The 20,347-nt window shown below is 43.9% G+C and overlaps 1 protein-coding gene across 5 annotated transcripts in view; it reads right to left on the minus strand.

The window, feature by feature from the left end:
- FKBP9 (FKBP prolyl isomerase 9) overlaps positions 1-20,347 on the minus strand; it is a 45,962-nt gene that overhangs the window by 11,877 nt on the left and 13,738 nt on the right. For 3 of the 5 annotated variants that reach the window (XR_014833168.1, XR_014833169.1, NM_001252232.1), the window contains 5 exon segments: positions 18,988-19,133; positions 18,392-18,581; positions 17,981-18,126; positions 14,024-14,213; positions 8,918-9,063 (listed from right to left, as the gene is read on the minus strand). Coding sequence is in view for 1 of the 5 variants with exons in the window: in NM_001252232.1 (NP_001239161.1) it covers positions 8,918-9,063; positions 14,024-14,213; positions 17,981-18,126; positions 18,392-18,581; positions 18,988-19,133 (818 nt within the window). In the remaining 4 variants the exon portion in view is untranslated. 5 annotated transcript variants of the gene reach the window in all.

The raw sequence follows: 20,347 nt of genomic DNA on the forward strand, positions 1-20,347 counted from the left end.
ACTTCAGAGCCAGACTGTGTGACCCACTCCACCTACCAGCACAAAGTGCTTTTACGGCACATCCTGTTTGTTCTCCACAAAAGTATTATACTTTTTCCACTCTCTCCACCTTTGCAAATATTAGCTCCCATCTGAATAATGCTTTACAGTTTATAACGCATTTTTCACATGCATTCTCTCATTAAATCCCAGCAGCAACCTTGTTGGGTAAATATCACCATAAATCCTGGAGCAGCAGATCCTCCGTGAATTTAATGACAGCTTCTCACAGGGGCATATTGTTAACCACATCCCCAGATCATTTCAAAGATGTTTACATGGAAGAGTTTCATGAAAAGTTTTACTTAGAATCAAGAATGTATAATGTTTCATTTGCATTGTACAGACGAGAAAACCAACTCAGATATAATTTGTTCAAGAAAATAACACAGCTATAAACAGGATTCAAATAGCGATACGGGAATATCGATAGCCCCTCCCCGCCCCCTCTTCTCCAGGCTTCTTCCGCCCCCTCTTCCATCACCCTCACCCCCCACCATGTACTTTCCTGTTTCCTGGCTGCTAACACTGCTTACTAAGTACCAGGCACTTTTCTAAGTATTTCAGATGTATTAGTTTATTTAACTCTATATTAGTTAACTCTATATAATATATAATCCTATATTCCCAACCTATAGATAAAGAAACTGAGGCACAGATTTTGATGCCTGCCCAGAATTACCGAGGCAGTAATCAGAGAAGCTTGTGCGTTTACAGCACAACACAGGTGCCCGATATCCACTAGTGATGGGGAGTTGCGGATGCGAGTGGGAGTTGCGGATGCGAGTGGCAACAGGGGACAGGATCTCTCCCACAGGAACCAGGTATTGCAAACTGCCAAGGGCAGAACCAGGGCCAAGGGCAGCTCGGTGTGGCAAACAGCACACACAACAGAGATGAGCAGCTGTGGAGCCAGATCAGTGGCTTCTCAGTCTTGGCTGCCCATTAAAATCAACTGGAAACGGAAGTTTCTGTTGTGGTACCATGGAAACAAATCCAACTAGTATCCATGAGGATCCAGGTTCCATCCCCGGCCTTGCTCAGTGGGTTGGGGATCCGGCGTTGACGTGAGCTGTGGTGTAGGTTGCAGACTTGGCTCAGATCCTGTGTTGCTGTGGCTATGGTGTAAGCTGGCAGCTGTAGCTCCGATGCAACCCCTGGGAACTTCCATATGCTGCAGGTTCGGCCCTAAGAAGCAAAAAAAAAAAAAAAAACCTGGAAATGAACCTTAAAAACACTGCTCAGTGGGGGAAAAAAAAAAAAAAAGATACAGAATAGTGTCTGATTTCACTTCAATGAGGCATCTGGAGTAGGCAGTTTCGTAGAGACAGAAAGTAGAATGGTGGTTACCATGGGCTGGGGGAGAGGGTAGTGGGCAGTTGTTGTTTGATGGGTACAGAGTTTCTGTCGCAGATGATGGAAATGCTCTGGTATAGCTCGTGGTGATGACCGTGTCACACTGTGAATGCATTCAATGACACTGAACTGCAAGCTTAAAACGTGTTAAAATGGTAAATGTGCATTTTAGCACAATAAAAAAAAATTGCTCATCACTGTAATTCACCACGTTCAGAGAATGAACAAAAAAAATTAGGATCATCTGAAAAAAAAAAAAATCGCTTGGGCCCCGCTCTGAGATTCAGCTGTAGCTCCTCAAGTGCTGTGGTCTTGGCCTTGGGTGCTATCGAAATGGCCTGAAGAACTGGGTGCAAAGACAAAGGGCCAGGCCCTTTTCCACTCAGCCCATCTGATTCTGTGATTGTGATCCTTTCCAGGCGATTCTCGTTTGTGCTACGCACCAATCTTTGAGAATGCCCGAACTAGAGTGGCACTAGGCATTATATATATTTTTAAATTTGTATTTATATATATACAATATCTTTTTATATATAAATATATTTTTTAATGTTCTCCAAGGGTGTCTAAAGGGGCAGCTTAGCACAGGCTGTAAGGAACACTGTGCTCAGTGGTCTGTAAGGGAGCAGCTGAGGCTATTTAGGACGCCCAAGCTCCACAAAGTGGACCAAGAAAGATTGACAGAAAAGAAAGTTGCATCTTGAGTAGCTCCATTAACCTCTCTGAAGAAAATGTGTGGATGGGGCCTAGAAAGGGACAAGGACCTCATGGCACTGGGCCAAGGCAAACTCAACCTCTCCTTGCCAACTCTATGGTCAGACCGTTCAACATGGCTGTTCTCTTGCTCTCTCTACAGCCCCTGCTCAGCCAGGCCCTGCTTCATTCACATGACTACTTAACTCTCTTAATCATAGGGCTTCATGACATACTGATGGCCAAAAAACACATGAAAAGATGTTCAACATCACTCATTATTAGAGAAATGCAAATCAAAACCACTAGGAGGTACCACCTTACACCAGCCAGAATGGCCATCATCCAAAAATCAACAAACAATAAGTGCTAGAGAGGGTGTGGAGAAAAAGGAACCCTAGTACACTGTTGGTGGGATTGTAAATTGGTGCAACCACTGTGGAAAACAGAATGGAGATTCCTCAGAAAACTAAACATAGAACTACCATTTGACCCAGCAATCCCACTCCTGGGCATCTATCCAGAGAAAACCATGACTCGCAAAGACACATGTACTCCAATGTTCATTGCAGCACTATTTGCAATAGCCAAGACATGAAAACAACCTAAATGTCCATCAACAGAGGAGTGGATCAAGAAGATGTGGGACATATACACAATGGAATATTACTCAGCCATTAAAATGAATGAAATACCATCATTTTTAGCAACATGGATGGACCTAGAAATTATCACGCTAAGTGAAGTCAGCCATACAATGAGACACCAACATCAAATGCTTTCACTGACATGTGGAATCTGAAAAAAGGACACAATGAACTTCTTTGCAGAACAGATGCTGACTCACAGACTTTGAAAAACTTATGGTCTCCAGAGGAGACAGTTTGGGGGGTGGGGGGATGTGCTTGGGTTGTGGGATGGAAATCCTGTGAAATTGGATTGTGATGATCATTATACAACTACAGATGTGATAAATTCATTTAGTAATTTTAAAAAAATTAATTAATTAAAAAAAAAGTTGTAGGGCTTCATCAGTAACTGCCTAAGAGCTTGCCCCCTGCCCCAGCCACTGGTTTCCCTGGTAACGAGGAGCCAATCTGACGTCAGTTTCCCTATAAATGGTAGCACCCTGCTCGCCTAAGTGGCAAAGATGTTTGCCTGCCTGCCTTCCACAGCAGGGTGTTGCTCCAGGACCTTTTGCTGCACACAGGTAAGACCCCATATCTAGTAACCAGTTAATGTCTCTTGTCACTGGATGCTTTTCTTTAGCCTTTTTTTTTTTTTTTTTTTTTTGCCTTTCCTAGGGCCAATCCCACAGCATATGGAGGTTCCCAGGCTAGGGGTCGAATCGGAGCTGTAGCCACCGGCCTACACTAGAGCCACAGCAATGCAGGATCCAAGCCTCGTCTGCAACCTACACCATAGCTCACGGCCTTAACCCACTGAGCAAGGCCAAGGATCAAACCTGCAACCTCATAGTTACTAGTCGGATTTATTAACCACTGTGCCACGACGGGAACTCCTTCTTTAGTCTTGAGACTGGGCAACTACAAAGCTTTCAGGTCTGGGGGGTGCCAACTAAGGACACTGCTTGCCACCGGGATCCTTACGAGCTTAGTCGTTAGCCACTGTAGTCACTGACCTACAGCACGGCCCGGAAAGAATTCAGTCGGGGCGAAGATAGGGAATAGGGTACTTGGTGCTCTGAAAAAACCGGCAGAACAGGCCTCCAGGGAGTCAGACATTTTCAGGAGAAAATTTTGTAAACTCAGATTCTTGCATCTCCCTATACTTTGAAAGGCACTGTCAGTAACCGAGATATCAATTCCCTGTGACTCGCCGTAAATGTCTACCAGACGTGCTCTGTTGCACTTAACTTCTCTCCAAAGTCACAAATACACTGGTCTCCCCCCAACCTCTTCGGGGCACTTCCTCAGAGCCATCTGAGAGGCCGTCTCCTAGGCTAGAGTCTTCAGTAAGGCCCCAAATAAAAGCGAACTCAGCTCTTACAGTACTTTCTGTTTTAATTTTTAGGGCCTCACCTGCAGCATATGGAGGTACCCAGGCTAGGGGTCAAATCGGAGCTACAACTGCCAGCCACAGCAACACAGGATCCAAGCCTCGTCTGAGACCTACACCACAACTCATGGCAACACCATATTCTTAACCCACTGAGTGAGGCCAGGGATAGAACCCACAACCTCATGGTTCCTAGTCGGATTCGTTTCCACTGCACCACACCGGGAACTCCTTACATTACTTTTTTTTTAAGTCAACACCCTCAAAGGCACACTCATGTGTAGGACTATCCTGGGGCAAAGAGGAACATTATCCCAGGACATGCCCCTGTGTTCTGATGTCAGCTTGTCCAGCACTTTCCTGAAAACTAACCCAGCTTCTCAGGCCCCCGAGATGCCAGGCCCAAGTATCCTGTCTAGTGGAGCGGTCGATCACCCCCTGTCAAGTGAGCAGCTGATATCCAGGTTCTATGTCAGCTCCTAGGAAGTTACCCTAGTCTGCCTACCAAGTGTTTGATTAAAGCATCAACGCCCATCCACTGAGGCAGCGATAAGAATGCAGGCTCTGTGAGGGCCGGGAGTTTGTCTCTTTCTCCACTGAATTCCCAGCACCTGGAGCAGTGCCTGGTCATGAAGGCACTCAGTAAATCTTTGACGGACGGGTAGATGGAGATGCTGGGCCTGCGAAGACTCCAAGACCAGGCCCCGAGTCAGAAGGTCCCATGCGCCCGGAGGGCAGCCGGCACCCCTCCCACCCTCATTCCCTCTATCTTGCTCTACCTTCTCCAAAGAATCTATAATGTAGGAATAAGTGCTGACCAGTGTAGGAGAGCAAAACTTGCCACCCCCCAAAAAGACTCTTGGCATGTGGATTATTTCAAGCTGAAAACAATCAAGGCCCAAAAGACTCCCCCAAAAGGGCTTTCTTTTTACCTCCTCAACTGCCTGAGGGATACAGACAGAGGACTTATTCCAGGAAAGGAGTTGTCACTATAAACAACTACAACCTGCATTAAGTGTGAGCACAGGAAGGAAACAGCAGCAAAGTCTGTGTCCCATTGTCTCCGAGGGGGCCCAGAAAACACTTGCTTTTCTGTCTCTGTCAACTGCCTTCCTCCCCTTTGAAGTCTCAAACCACTACCCCCAACATCCTCCTCGTGTCTTTCGCAAAAGGAGGTGTCCTGAGTTTCAGACGTCTTGCTAAGTTACTCGGCTTTCCCGGATCTCTCACATATATTCATGTCATTAAACTTCGTTTGATTTTTTTTTTCCCTCCTATTAATCTGTATCATGTCAATTTAATTCTTAGACCAGCTAGAAGAACCTAGAAAGGCAGAGGAAATTATCTTTCAACACCTGCAAAGAGGTGAAAATAATAATACATTTCGTTATCAGCCTCCTCCCTGAATGAACCCTTAACCACTGCAGAAGCAGTCATCACAGCAGGCATTCCCACTAGGATGCTGCCTCCTTTTTTTTTTTTTTTTTTTTAAGGGCCATACCTGAGGCATATGAAAGTTCCCAGGCTAGGGGCTGAATCGGAGCTACAAACTGCCAGCCACAGCAATACCAGATCCGAGCAGTGTCTGCAACCTACACTGCAGTTCATGGCAATGCCAGATCCTTAACCCACTGAGTGACGGCAGAGATCGAACCCACATTCTCGGGGATACTAGTCAGGTTCATTACTGCTGAGCCATGACGGGAACTCCTGGCTGCCTCCTTAAGAAGAGACACAGATAACAAAAAATAAAGACAGCCGGCCAGCTGGGCCAGAAGCTAAGGCTGCAGCTCCTGGAAGTGTGGGTTTCCTCTGAGAGCCCTGGGGCTTGTGGTTGGAGTTCTCAGTTCTCCATATATGGACATCGACAAGTCACAGCCTAATGGAAACTCATTCTTCCCTTCTGCCTATGATGCAGGCGGGAGCACCCTGGATTCAATTCCATCTCCATCACCGATTAGCTAGCTACAGTGGCCTTAAGCAAACGACTCAACCTCTCTGGACCTCATTATCTTAACTAAGCCTTGTTTTAAGGATTGAATGAGCTTGTATATGGGAATTCCTTGACATAGTGTGGGTAAAATGTTTGTTTTCTTCATTTTCCTAAAAGAGTGATTTTTTTTTTTTTTTATAAAAGGTAATTTGGAAGTTGGGGAATGGAAAACCATTGAGGAAGTGATCCTTTCCACAACTCTGCAGCAGCATTCATTCTCCGCTTCAGGGCTGCAGACATACCCAAGCACTCTAAATTCAGGGCTGACTTCGTGGAACAGAGCCAACAGGAGGAAGGGCCAGAGTCTTTGCAGAAGACCGACCCCCTCCCTCCACCAAGCCTGCAGGAGAAAATGGCTGCAACAAAATGAAATGCCGATGGAGTCGGAGAACCTGTAGAGAGCCGAGCATTGCATTTCTTTCACAAATATTTACTGAATGCTTACTATATGCCTGGCCCTGTGGTATGTGGTGAGGAAGCCACAAATTTCCCCTGTATCTGACACCCTTCTCGACTCCCTCAGTGATTAGTGCCAGGTCCTATGCAAACCTTATGAGGAGGCCAGGGGCACCTGCTAATCAAGAGCATAGAGGCAGACCCTGCACACAGAGTGCCCGGGTGTTGCTGGCCAGGGTGCGCCTCCCTCCATGGCAACAAATGATTCAGGGTGAAGCAGCCTCATGGCCAGAAAATTTATGAGACCTCAGATGCTTCCCAGAGCCTTATATAATTCTTTGCAGACGCTCTCATACTTGACAGAAAGCCAAAAGGAGAAAAAAACATTTAAGCACATGTTTTCCATCAATGTATTCTTTTTAGGGAAAGGAAGAATTAGTCAGTCCTGAGGGCATAATGAAACTGACTACTCCTAAATATTTGTCTATTCCTGTGTGTGTTTGGCTAGAAGTAGAAATTCATGTAAGACAAAACAAGAGAGCATCAAGACTCTAAACAAACAGGACAGGAAGCAAGCCGTGCTGAATGATCTTAAGATCTTAAGTGGTGATCTACTGTGGCTTTATAAATCAAAAATTTAAGTCAGGGAGGAAAAAAGATGTTTTGCACACCCTAGTTTCCAACCAATCTGATGTTTCTTAGATCTTCCAAACAAACCCTACTGGGAAAATTCTAAAAATCATTATCTAGCAGTAGAAGTCACAAAAAGGTTAACAAACTGTGTGCAGCCAGCCAGAATCCCATCAGCAAAAAGAACACAAAAGCAAAATAATATGGCATCAACTATTCCTAAGTTTAGCAAAAAATGGTGTATGAGGAAAAAAATTTGGTTTGGAATACTAGGCAACCATTAAAATTCTATGCAATCTGTTGGCATCAACCATTGTTCACAACAAATTCGGTGAAGGAGAAATTACAAAGTAATATTCACAGATGATGCCATTTTTATCAGTAACTATTAGTGTAGGTGGATATGTATTTCCTTTCATCTACACAGATGCACATATACTCGAAAGGAGAGAAGCATGTTATTTCACGGTTGTATTAGTTTCCCATCACTGCTACAACAAACTACCACAAACACAGTGGCTTAAAACAAATTTATTCTCCTAACTCTGGTGTCAGAGTCTAAATTCAGGGTATTAGCAGGGATATGTTTCTTTTGGAGGCTAAAGGATAAAATCTGTTGCTTTGCCTTTTCCAACGTCTCAAGGCCACCATCAGCCCTTGACGGGTGGCACCTTCCTCCACCTTGAGTCTGCAGGGTAGCTTTTTTTCCCTCCTCTCTCTGGCCTCCTGCTTCCCTTTTACAAAGATCCTTGTAAGTACTTCAAGGCCACCGGGATCATCTCCCCATCGCGAGACCCTTACCTGAATCCCTTTTACCATGTAAGGTAACACAGGTTCTGGGGATCAGGAAACGGACATCTTTTGTCGCTGCTCCCACCTCCCATACTAACAATGCTTATTCCTAGGTGGTGACATTATGGGAGATTTCTGTCGCTATTCGTTACCTCTATTTTCTTTTTCTAAAGTCAACACAGATGATTTGTGTAATTTTTAAAAAGAAGTTTGCTGTTGGAGACGAAAAATGTTCTAAAACTGGGATTAAGGTGATAGTTGCATACCTCACTATATCAACTGCATACTTAAAAATGGGTGGATTTCATGGTATATAAATAATACCTAATACACTTGTTAAAAAAAAAAACCCTAAAATTATGAGTTCCCTGGCAGCCAAACAACATAAAAACAAAAACCAAGATCTAATGCCCAGCGTCATGAATAGTGAATATATAGACAATATTGTACTATAATCAGACAATATGGTACTATAACTAAACATGCTCAGAGACTATCCTATTTATTTCAACCACTAAAAATTGGTAATTACGAAGCGTGACAGAGGTGCTAATTATCGCTACAATGGCCATCCTATTAGAATATATAAATGTATCAAAAAAGTACACCTTAAATTTACACAATGTTATATGTCAACTATACTTCAACGAAAACCAAAAACAGAATAAAAAGGGGGGTTGCAATTTACCTTCAAATGGCTCAACAAAGAAAAAAATGTAAATATATATAGAGAGAGAAAAAAATAGATAGCAAGATGGTAACTGGTGAATCTAGAGTTGCCCATACAGTTCTTTCAACTTGGTGTACGTTTTAAATTTACCAAACGGAAACCGGGTAGGAACACAAGAAGAAACGACTGGGCATCTCTAGAAACTAATCTGATCATTCAAGTGTGAAGCTGGACGTCCGCTTCTACCCTTTGGCTCTCAGGTTCCGAGCGACGTGGGCGCAGCAGTCAGCGCCGTTGGGCTGAACCTCAGCAAGGAGGCCAGCGCTCACCTCTTCCTTCCTCGCCGTACGCCAGGTGAGGGGGGACCACGATCCTCCGCTTCTCTCCAATGCAAACGCCGAGCAAACCTTCATCCATCCCAGCAATCACGTAGCCCTGCCCAATGTACGTGTCAAAAGTGCGGTTCCGCGAGTAGCTGGCAAAGAGGAGAAGAGGGTCGTCACGAGGGGCGTAGCGGCCGCTATGCCGGCTGTCCCGGGAGGCAACAGGAGCTCAGAGGCCTCCAGAGCCCGGAATGCGGTGAACCCCAGAATCGGAGTGCGGGTCGGGGAACACGCTCTCCTGAAATGGTGAGCACGGAGCCACACACGGAGTCGGGGCTGCCACCTGCAGAAACGCTCCCACAACCCAGTACCCCAGCGCTCTGGTTTGGCCGGGTTATGAATGAGAGGCGGGTTTCATGAAGCAACCCTGCAGAAATGCAGCTCATGTGAGTCAGACTGCACACTTGGTGACCCAGTCAAGTTAATGGAGAACGCAGTAGGGGGGGCCCTTCTCAGAAACTAAGAATTTTTCTAAGGAGGAGAATATCTTTATAGGTAGGACATGAATATTCGAATTGCCACATATACCAAAGCAATTTAACTCTGCAGCCTCCACCAGAGCCCGGATGAACTCGCCCCACTGTAATCCATGCTATAATCACCAAGCTACCGCATGGTGACACCTGGACCACTTGATGCCACAAGTGCCTGCAGCAGGAGGCCCAAGCCTTCTGCCCAGAGGAGAGATCCAGTCTCAATTGCCAACTGAGTCTGATTACTATGAATCTGGAGAGAACAGGAATAAACTTCCCAAAGCCTGAAGACTCCAAAATAAAATTATAAAACTTCATATCCCATGTCTCTTTCCAAACTTTGAACCACAATGATCTGTACCCACTACTCACAGCTAGAGCACATGTGGCCAAAAGCTCTTCCTGAAGGAGCCAACCCGTTCCACCATCACCTCATCAAACACAGCCCAAGAACAACTGCCTCCTGGAAGATGGCCCACAGTGAGGCCAGGGAGATGAAAAGGCGGAGCTGTGAGGGGCTCTTCCTTCTCAGCACCCCTCAGACCACAAAGCCAAGGAGCATGAAGAAATGATAGGAAGTGGATCATCTGCATAACTATCAGCAGGTCATTGTCTGGAAGACCTACGAAATTCATAACACTGGTTCCCTGTGAGAGGGGAACTGGGTGATTGAGGGCCAAGGAGAGGAGGGAAATCCTTCATTGTCCATTATTTTATACTTTTAGGATTTTGAACCATGTCCATGTATCACGTAGTAGAAAAAAAAAATGTTTTAAAAAGAAAAAGGAGTTCCCGCTATGGCACAGTGGGTTAAGAATCTGACTGCAGGAGTTCCCGTCATGGTGCAGTGGTTAACGAATCCGACTAGGAACCATGAGGTGGCGGGTTCGATCCCTGGCCTTGCTCAGGGGTTAAGGATCCGGCATTGCTGTGAGCTGTGGTGTAGGTTGCAGATATGGCTTGGATCCCGAGTTGCTGTGGCTCTGGCGTAGGCCATCGGCTACAGCTCCAATTTGACCCTTAGCCTGGGAACCTCCATATGCCGCAGAAGCAGCCCTAGAAAAGGCAGAAAGACCAAAAAAAAAAAAAAAAAAAAAAGAATCTGACTGCAGCAGCTTGGCTCAGATTCAGTCCCTGACACAGGAACTTCCATATGACAACCATTAAAAAAAAAAAAAAAAGCTATTAAAAAAGAAAAAGAAAAGTCTCTATCATACAAATCAAAAAGCTATAATCGCTAAAGGTATAATACTAGCCCAGGAATAGTGAGATTACTGGAAAAGAAAAAAATTCTAGACAAAAATCCAAAAGTCTATAAAAGGATTTGGGGGAGTTCTCTGATGGCCTAGCCGGTTGAGGCTCCTGCGTTCTCACCGCTGTGGCTCTGGTTGCTGCTGTGAGGCGTAGGTTCAATCCCTGGCCCAGGAATTCCCACATACTGCCTGTGTGGCAAAAAAGAAAAAAAAAAAAAAAAAAAAAAACAAGAGAGAACCTGAAATAAACGTTGCAACTCTCATTTAAAAAAAAAAAAAAAAAAAGGATTTGGTACAGAATTCCCTCTGTGGCACAATGAGATTGGCAGCATCTTGGGAGCCTGGGATACAGCAGATTAAGGATCCAGCATTGCAGCAGCTGCAGCTTAGGTCCCAACTGCGACTGAGATCTGATCCCTGGCCCAGGAACTCCATATGCCACAGGGTGGCCAAAAAAGAAAGAAAGAAAAAAGATGTATACTTTGGGAGTTCCCTTTGTGGCTCAGCAGGAATGGACCTGACTAGTATCCATGAGGACTCGGGTTCAATCCCTGGCCTCGGTCAATGGGTTAAGGATCCAGCATTGCCATAACCTGCAGTGTAGGTTGCAGACTCGGCTTGGATCTGGCATTGCTGTGGCTGTGGTGTAGGCTGGCAGCTCTATTTCCAATTCCATCCCTAGCCCAGGAACTTCCATATGCCATGAAAGAAAGAAGGAAGGAAGGAAGAGAAAGAAAAAAAGGAAGAAAGAAAGAAAAAAAGAGTGCATTTGGTACATAATAAATGTCAGATTTTAGATGAGTAAGGAAAAGGCAGTTATTAAATAAAGGGTGTTGGGAAAACTAACTAACCATCTGGGAAAAAAGTTAGATGCTGACTATCACATTGAGGACCACAATAAATTCCAGATGGATTAAACATTTAAACATGAAAGTGTTTCTAAGCATGGTGAGAGCCTGTGGAAGGTTTTTACTGTTTACTTCGGGTGGTGAGAATGGAGGAGGTTGATGAGAAATTATTACTTTTTTATTTGGGGCTTTTTAGGGCTGCACCCTCAGCATATGGAGGTCCCCAGGATAGGGTTCCGAATCAGAGCTGCAGTTGCCAGCCTACGCCACAGCCATAGCCGCACCAGATCCGAGTCACATCTTCGACCTACACCACAGCTCATGACAATGCCGGATTTTTAACCCACTATGCGAGGCCAGGGATTGAACCTGCAACCTCATGGATACTAGTCAGATTCGTTTCCGCTAAGCCATGATAGGAACTCCTATGTTTTATTAAATATCTTTTCATTGTTTTGCTTTATACAATAAGAACATACTTTTAAAAAATAAAAATTCTAATAGAGAATATTTTAAAGGGTTAAAAAAGCATTTAAAAAGCATGAGGAAAATACAGGTAAATATTTATATACTCTAGGGGAGGGAGAGAATTTTTAACAAATCATCCATGACAGAATATATAAAAATTTGTATAAGAATAAAGGAAGCCTGGAGTTCCCGTCTTGGTGCAGCAGAAATGAATCCGACTAGCAACCATGAGGTTTCGGGTTCAATTCCCGGCCTCGCTCAGTGGGTTGGGGATCCAGCGTTGCCATGAGCTGTGGTGTAGATTGCAGATGTGGCTCGGATCCCACGTTGCTGTGGCTGTGGCGTAGGCCAGCAGCGGTAGCTCCAGTTGGACCCCTAGCCTGGGAATCTCCATGTGCCACGGGTGTGGCCTTAAAAAGACAAAAAAGACAAAAAAAAGAAATTATGAAGTTATATTTTTCTCCTATAAATTAGCAAAGATTATTTTAAAATCATACCCAGTGCTGCTGAGTTTGCAGGGAATGGGATACTCTTAGTGATGTAAAATCTTCCTTGAGGCTAACTTGGTAATTATATCAAAAACTAAAAAACACACATAACCTTAGACCCAGAGATTCTTCTAAAAATTTATCCCAAGGAAACAATCGTATTTTTTAAGATTTAGCTACAAAAATAATTACTGCAGCAATTAAGAAAAACTGTGGTTCCATTAATATGGAAAGAAGAATGGTCTTTCAGTTAGAAATATAATTCCAGGGAATAAAAGAACCAAGCTCATATATAACAAGTAATCACACACACACACAAACACACACACACTCTGAATTTTTTTTAATAGAGAATAAAAACAACCCAAATGTCATCAATGGGGAATGCTTAAATAAATATGGCATATTTACCCAATGAAACACTATGCAGACATAAGAAATGACTTCTTGGGCGTTCCCATTGTGGCTCAGTGGGTTAAGAACCCCACTAGTATCCATGCTGTGGCTGTAGTGTAGGCCTGCAGCTGCAGCTCTGATTTGACCCCTAGCCTAGAAACTTCCACATGCCACAGGTCAGATTCATTTCTGCTGCACCATGACAGGAACTTCTATATGACGTATCTTAATATTTTGTTTTAACTTTGAACCAGGGGACTAATGCTTTTTTTCCTCAAAATCAAATATAAAATATAAAAGAAGAGATCCTAGGAGGAGGAAGAATGAATTATTCAAATAAAATTATACCATATAAAAATTCTTCTGTAATGTTTCTGGATGACTAAATAAAAGAGAAGTCTCTTACCTCAAAGAGACAGGTGGATTGCTGTTCCTACTTGTTTGCTCTTTAGGAAGCTAAAGAAATGTTTTCCAAATAACACATGCCACTTGAATGAGCAACACATACCAAACGCCTGTTGCCTGCTCAAGACTGCAGGCTAAGCTTGCTAAACAAAATGAAACTTTGAGTAATAACGAGCTTGGTCATTAGCCTCCAAAGCCTCAAGATGGGAGCTGAATGATTCCAGCCAGTCCCTGCAGCAGACAAGCCTTTAAAGTTTGCAAAGTACTTTTCCTACCTCATCTCTTTAATCTAACTGTCTCTTTGAGAAGAGTGTTAACAACAGGGAAAGGCCTGGGGAGGTCAAATGCTGTCCAAAGTCACACACCTAGTGCACCACACACAGGGACAGGAACCCAGGTCGCCTGGCACCAGGTCTGTTCTCTCCCCTCCTGTTGCCTGGACCTCCCTTCTGGACCTAATTGGGTTCATAATTGGATACAGTACAGAGGATGGTGGGAGTCCAGGGTGAGCCTACCCTGCTTTCCTGCAAACCCATCTCCCAAGGAGACGGTTCTAACAGCCTCTGAAAGAATTCGGTATCAGAAAATAGAAACCTGTATTGGAGATGAAAATACCAACTCCAAATCAGCACCGACAGAGTATGCCAATCATTGTCCCGCCAGCAGTAAACCGTATTTAATAGGATGTTTTGGGGAGTCCAGATTCCTACTGTTTCCTTACCTGGAATCAAAGAATGTGCCATCCAGAAGTGTGCCATTGTAATGATACCTGAGAAAGTCCCCGCTTTGACTTCGCCGCTCACAGTTTTCAGGCACTACTTTATTCTCAATGGAAATGCCATCCTTGGGATTGTGGAGGTCCAATAATGCGACATCAAAGACCAGAGATGCCTGTCCAGGAATGTCCTTCCCTAGAGTGGAATGAAGGAAGATGACGAAACCCGGACATAAGATTTAGGAAGCACTTTGCAACACAAAGCTCACTGCGTCGGTGTTACACATTCCCTGAAGTGTTCAAGCCCAGGAAACAAATGTTCTTCCGCATCTCGGGCAGTCCCCTGTGGTGTCTAACCATGCTGTCTCACCATGGCCTCCACCCAGGGATGGGCTGGCGGGCATAACTTGAAGTCTGACCTCATCAGAAAGGGGGCCGACCAATATTAATGACGTGGAGACTACTGGGACCACATTTTCTACGCTTGTGCTGGCAAGTCAAGGCTCTACTCAGGTGTAAACCCAAATACATACCTCTCTCTGTGGGTTTCTGTTTGTGTATTGATGTGAATCACAGACACTTAAAGGCACAAATTCTAAAGCTCAGATTTGGTTCTGGAGAACACCGCATAGACCTGTTCTTTGGAACTCACAGCCCAGCCCATTTTCTTTTCCTTTTTTTTTTTTTTTTTTTTTTTTTTTTTATGGACTGCACTGGCAGCATGTGGAGGTTCCCAGGCTAGGGGTCTAATCAGAGCTGTAGCCGCCGGCCTACACCGCAGCCACAGGAACGCTGGATCCGAGCCGCATCTGTGACCTGTGCCACAACTCACAGCAACGCCCAGATCCTTAACCCACTGAGCAAGGCCAGAGATCGAACCCACATCCTCTTGGATGCTAGTCAGGTTTGTTAACCTCTGAGCCACGAGAGGAACTCCCCATCTTTTTTTAAAGAGGTAAAAGTTCAAAACAAGATATAAATAAAACTAAAGTTAGCTGAGATGAGAGGGGGGCAATGGCACCCATGGTCCAAAAAATAAACTGTCCTCAAATCATTTCTATCGCACTTCTTGGACCTTCCTAACAGTTAGGATTTATTGAATACGTGCAACATGAAGAGATTACTGGGCACTAGCTCTTCCTGCAAAGATCAACATCAACCAATAAGTGACTCTAAATCCAGTCCTCTAGGATAAAAGGACGTTACCTGGCAAACCACCTATCTCAACACTCTTACATGCCATTTTTATGCCATGCAAAGGAGTAAGGCTGGGTAAGTGAACCACAGGGCATGCCAAGCCTGTGCTCCTTCAACTGGCTTTTTGGCAGAGCCCATCCTTCTGTCTCCTTTCCCTCAAAGGAAGAGTGAAGTCTGTTTTAAGTGGGCTGCTGAGTCAGCCTCTGGAATGCCAGGTGTGGTTAAGCCCTGAAAGCAGGTATGGGTGTGGGTAGGTGTGCTATAGAATGTTAATCTTTCGTAATTTTCTGAATCATTTGATTTAATAGAAAATCAGAAGTCTTAAAAGTAATTTCAGAGTTCCCGTCTTGGCGCAGCAGAAACGAATCCGACTAGGAACCATGAGGTTGAGGGTTCGATCCCTGGCCCTGCTCAGTGGGTTAAGAATCCAGCATTGCCATGAGCTGTGGTGTAGGTCACAGATGTGGCTTGGATCTGGCGTTGCTGTGGCTGTGGTGTAGGCCAATATCAACAGTTCCAATTCAACCCCTAGCCTGGGAACCTCCATATGCCATGGGTGTGGCCCTAAAAAGACAAAAGACAAAAAATAAATAAATATTTTTTTAAAAAAGTAATCCCAAGGTTTCAATTTTTCTAGCATTACCATGTACCATTTGCATGTTTGCTTTTTAAATTTTTTTTCCTAACAAATATATGTCTATATATATATATATTTTTTGTCTGCACCTGCGGCATGTGGAAGTTCCCAGGAATCAAACCCAAGCCACAGCGGTAACCAGAGCCACAGCAATGACAATGCCAGATCCTTAACCCACTGAGCCACCAGGGAACTCCATAGTTTTTTTTAGAACAACTTCATTGAGATATAATTCCCACACTATACAATTTACCTATTTAAATGTATATCTGGATAGCTGAGCACAGTATCAAAATACAAAGCATTTTAAAATAACCACTTTAAATAAACTATTTCTTTTAAATATTTAAAGTGTTATTTATTTTATTTTATTTTATTGTTTGTTTGGTTTTTAGGGCTGTACCCACAGCATATGGAGGTTCCCAGGCTAGGGGTCCAATAGGAGCTACAGCTGCAGGCCTACACCAGAGCCACAGCAATGCTAGATCCGAGCCGCGTCTGCAACCTATACCACAGCTCACGGCAAAGCCGGATCCTTAACCCACTGAGCAGGGACAGGGATTGAACCCGAAACCTCATGGTTCCTAGTCGGATTCATTTCCGCTGCACCACGACGGGAACTCCCCAAAAGTGTTATTTATTTTAAATAAATAAATCACATTTCTCATGTCAGGCTAGGTGTCTAGTTTTATTTGGTACATCATATTCATGTGGAAGACAACAAAAGGATTTGGGAGCCAAAGAGAATGACCTTCCATTAGATAAGGATGAGGCAGTTTGAGTATCATTAAGGATAATAACATGTTTAGGGAAGAGAAAATTAAGATATATTTACGGCAATTATAAAAATTAAGATATATTTTCAAGCTTTATTTTCCTTTTAGCAGGTTTTAAAAGAAACTATCTACAGATCCCCAAAAATAAACACAGCGGCGGACAGGAGAGAAGGCCCCCCACCTCCTGCTTTGTAGACCAAGAGCCAGGAAGCATAGCTTGGAAAACATTATATTAGGGAATTATTAGAAGTTGGGTACCACTGTCAGTAAACTTCTTAAATAGCATCATGTTTTCATTTCTATTCTTAACTACATATATCTGCTTATTTAAATGCAGGGAAGTCCCACGGTTGTATCAGCGTGTCGGTGCGATTAAATGTGCCTGAAATACAAACATGAGTAGCTGAGATAAATTCTATTTATCAGCCAATATTCTCTTTGCTCTCACAGTAAACTACAAACTGGACACTAATTCAAATTAATGTGTTTTCTAAAATTATGCTTTGCATTTGTCCTCATGGAGCTAATGTCACAGGTAAGACCCATCCAGGAGGTACAAATCAGTGAAAAAAAGACAATTCTAGCAGCATATGCTAAATTGTTACCTCTTTTTTTTTTTTTTTTTTTTTTTTTTTTTGGCTTTTTAGGGTTGCACCCAAAGCATATGAGATTCCCAGGCTCGGGGTCGAATCAGAGCTACAGCTGCCAGCCTACACCACAGCCACAACAACGCAGGATCTGAGTCACGTCTGGGACCTACACCACAGCTCACGGCAACGCCGGATCATTCACCCACTGAACAAGGTCAGGGATCGAACCCGCAACCTCATGGTTCCTAGTCGGATTCATTTCCACTGTGCCGCGACGGGAACTCCGCTAAATTTCTACCTTGATGTCTACAACCTTTTCCTGTCTCATTCAGATCTCTTTTCACAGCAGGGAAAGGCTGGAGAGGTTGGTGTCCAAGGACATAGCTTATGAGGCAATGGCAGACCGCTTACTTAGGACAACCACGACCGTGAATAGGTGCAGAATTCCACAACCTACTCATCAGACAGCAGATGATCTAGACTAGCAACATCCAACAGAACTTTCTGCAGATGGGAATGCTCTGGGGTGTACTGTCCAGGAGACAGCACTTAAGTATGTCAACTGTGGCAGTAGGACCAAGGTGCAGAATTTGAACTTCTGTTTCTTTTAACGTAAATGCAAATAGCCATCTGTAGCTAGTGGCTCTCATACTGGACACTGCACGTCTAGACCAAAAGCTCTGGCGGGTTTCGCGTGGTAAGTTAACCACTGCAATAGAAATAAGGACGGCTGAGAGAGGCTGGAAGAACGAGAAGCACTTACCATCTCCGTCTTCTCCATAGGCCAGAAAAGGAGGTATGGTGATGATGCGCTTTTCCCCCACACACATCCCCAGCAGCCCTTTGTCCATGCCGGGAATCAGCCAGCCGATTCCCACATATGTGTCATATGTTTTCATGCGATTGTGACTGAAAACCAATGAAAAAGGGGAAAAGTTCCATATCATGCGGGCATTTCTAACTCATCTTTCCAAAGGGTTTTGTTACCCAACACTCAGCTGACCAAGGAACCCTTGGTCATCCCTGGAGAAAAGGCATGCATACATCTTTGCTCCCAATCACAGAGCAGTTGGGAAGAGTCCCTTTGCAGGTTTCCCCATGGGCATAAAAAGCAGATGAGACAGAAGGAACGAAGGGGCATTTCAAGGATATCACGACAAGTAGCGGAACTTACCTCGAATCAAACAGTGTCCCATCCAAGAACGTTCCGTTGTAGTGGTACCTTACAAAATCAGACACCTGGATGGTCCGAGAGCAACTGGGGGGCTTGAAATAAGTGTGAACCTGAACCTGATCTTCCGAATTCCAAATATCCATCAGAAGGACATCAAAATGCAGCACTGAATTTGGGGGGATAACACCAGCTAGAAAATAAGAGTTCATATTAAGAAGCTGCGGCCTTTCGGGCCAGACAAATAAACACCTAGGATGCTGCCGTGGTGAACGGAAGCCAAAAGGGCTCAAGGAGTCACCTACAGTTCCAAAATGAGCCATGCTCCCTCCATCTTTCCTCCAAATGAAATTCAAAGAAAAGCGAAAAAACATGTTCCTCTCAACAAGGGTTACATTCAATACACCTGTGTTAACAACACTTCTTTCATCTCTAGAGTAAATAAACTTAAGGTGAAATTTTAGTTGTGTGTTTTCACTGCTTCTCATTTCCCCCAACGTAAAGCTTCCAAAGATTCTCTAGTCTGACCGACTGAAGAGCCTGCAGATGTTCTGGTCGTTTCGGCAGAGGGTGTTTACACACACAGAACAGATACTTACAAACCCCTTCACTTCCGTAGGCGAGCTTTGGAGGGATCTTCACAAAACGCCTCTCATTTACACACATCCCGACCAGAGCTTGGTCCATCCCTGCAATCAGCTGCCCTTTTCCCACAAACACGTTGAAAGTGGAGTCTCTGTCATAGCTGAAGACCCAAAGGTAGGGAGAGAGAAGGAAAAGTATAACCAACTTTTCTCTTAGGGAAACCAACCTGTAAAAATGTACCCATGGACAGAGTGCAAAGCCAAACGCCCACAAAGGAGTTACTGATGCAGGAAATGTCTTCACTGGACACGCTTGCAGGGCTGGAATGTTTTAATTACCTTGAATATTGCCAGCAAATCTAGTTAAGTAAACCTCAGCATAACTCTCTCTAGAAGAAAGTATATGTTAAGTGTGTTGTGAAATAGCTACCAATTCTTCCATTTAAAAAAAAAAGAGTTTATTCTGTTTCTATGTGATTGGTACCTAACAGCAACATCACAGATACACTAATGTGCAAACTAATACAAATTTTCTTAAGTCAATAAGTTAAACAAAGAGGCAGCATGGTGTAGTAGGAAGGGCACTTAAATTCTCTTAATCTCAGCTTCCTCCCCTGCAAACTATGAGTGATAATAATAGCCCATCCTAAGACCTGCACAATATAACAATGTGAAAAGTGCTCTGAAAACCTAAGGGTTATGCCAGTAGTGCTATGAGTAACGATTTCAGGTTCTAGAAGGTTTGATGTAGACTGAAATCACTCACACATGAGTTTTAAAGGCTGCCTGGTGATGGCCTTAAATAGGAAGATAAATAATGGAATCATGGCTATGATCCAAACTCTCCTCCTCTTCAGTGTCAAATTTAGCAACAGCGAGAGGGAGCCTATTAGGAGACTGTGCCAGGTGCTCTGGGGGAACATTAAAAAAGTCCAAGGCATGGACTTTGCCTACAAATATCTTATAAACTGGCAGAGACACTCGCAGAGTTTCAGACACTGTGTTTAAGAAAGGACTACAGGGCTTGGTTTTTAATAATGAAACACTAGAAATAACTTAGAAGTTCAAGAGTATGGCACTGAGTGTTTACAAGGCAAGGACGTATAATAAAATGTCTGTGGTCATTAAAAATAACAGATTTCTGCTCTAGGGGTGTAATGTACAGCATTTCTATACATTACCGCAGTTTATGATACTATGTAGCGAACATAGTTAATGGTGACTATAGTTAATACTGTGTTGCATATTCAAAGTCGATAAGAAAGTAGATCTTAAAAATTGTCATCATGGGAGTTCCCGTCGCGGCGCAGTGGTTAACGAATCCGACTGGGAACCATGAGGTTGCAGGTTCGATCCCTGCCCCTGCTCTGTGGGT

This window comes from Sus scrofa, chromosome 18 (genome assembly GCF_054392235.1).
Source record: "Sus scrofa isolate SSC_HxYL_T2T_F1_AM1 chromosome 18, Sscrofa_HxYL_maternal_Yorkshire_Landrace_v2.0, whole genome shotgun sequence".
Lineage (NCBI taxonomy): Eukaryota > Metazoa > Chordata > Mammalia > Artiodactyla > Suidae > Sus > Sus scrofa.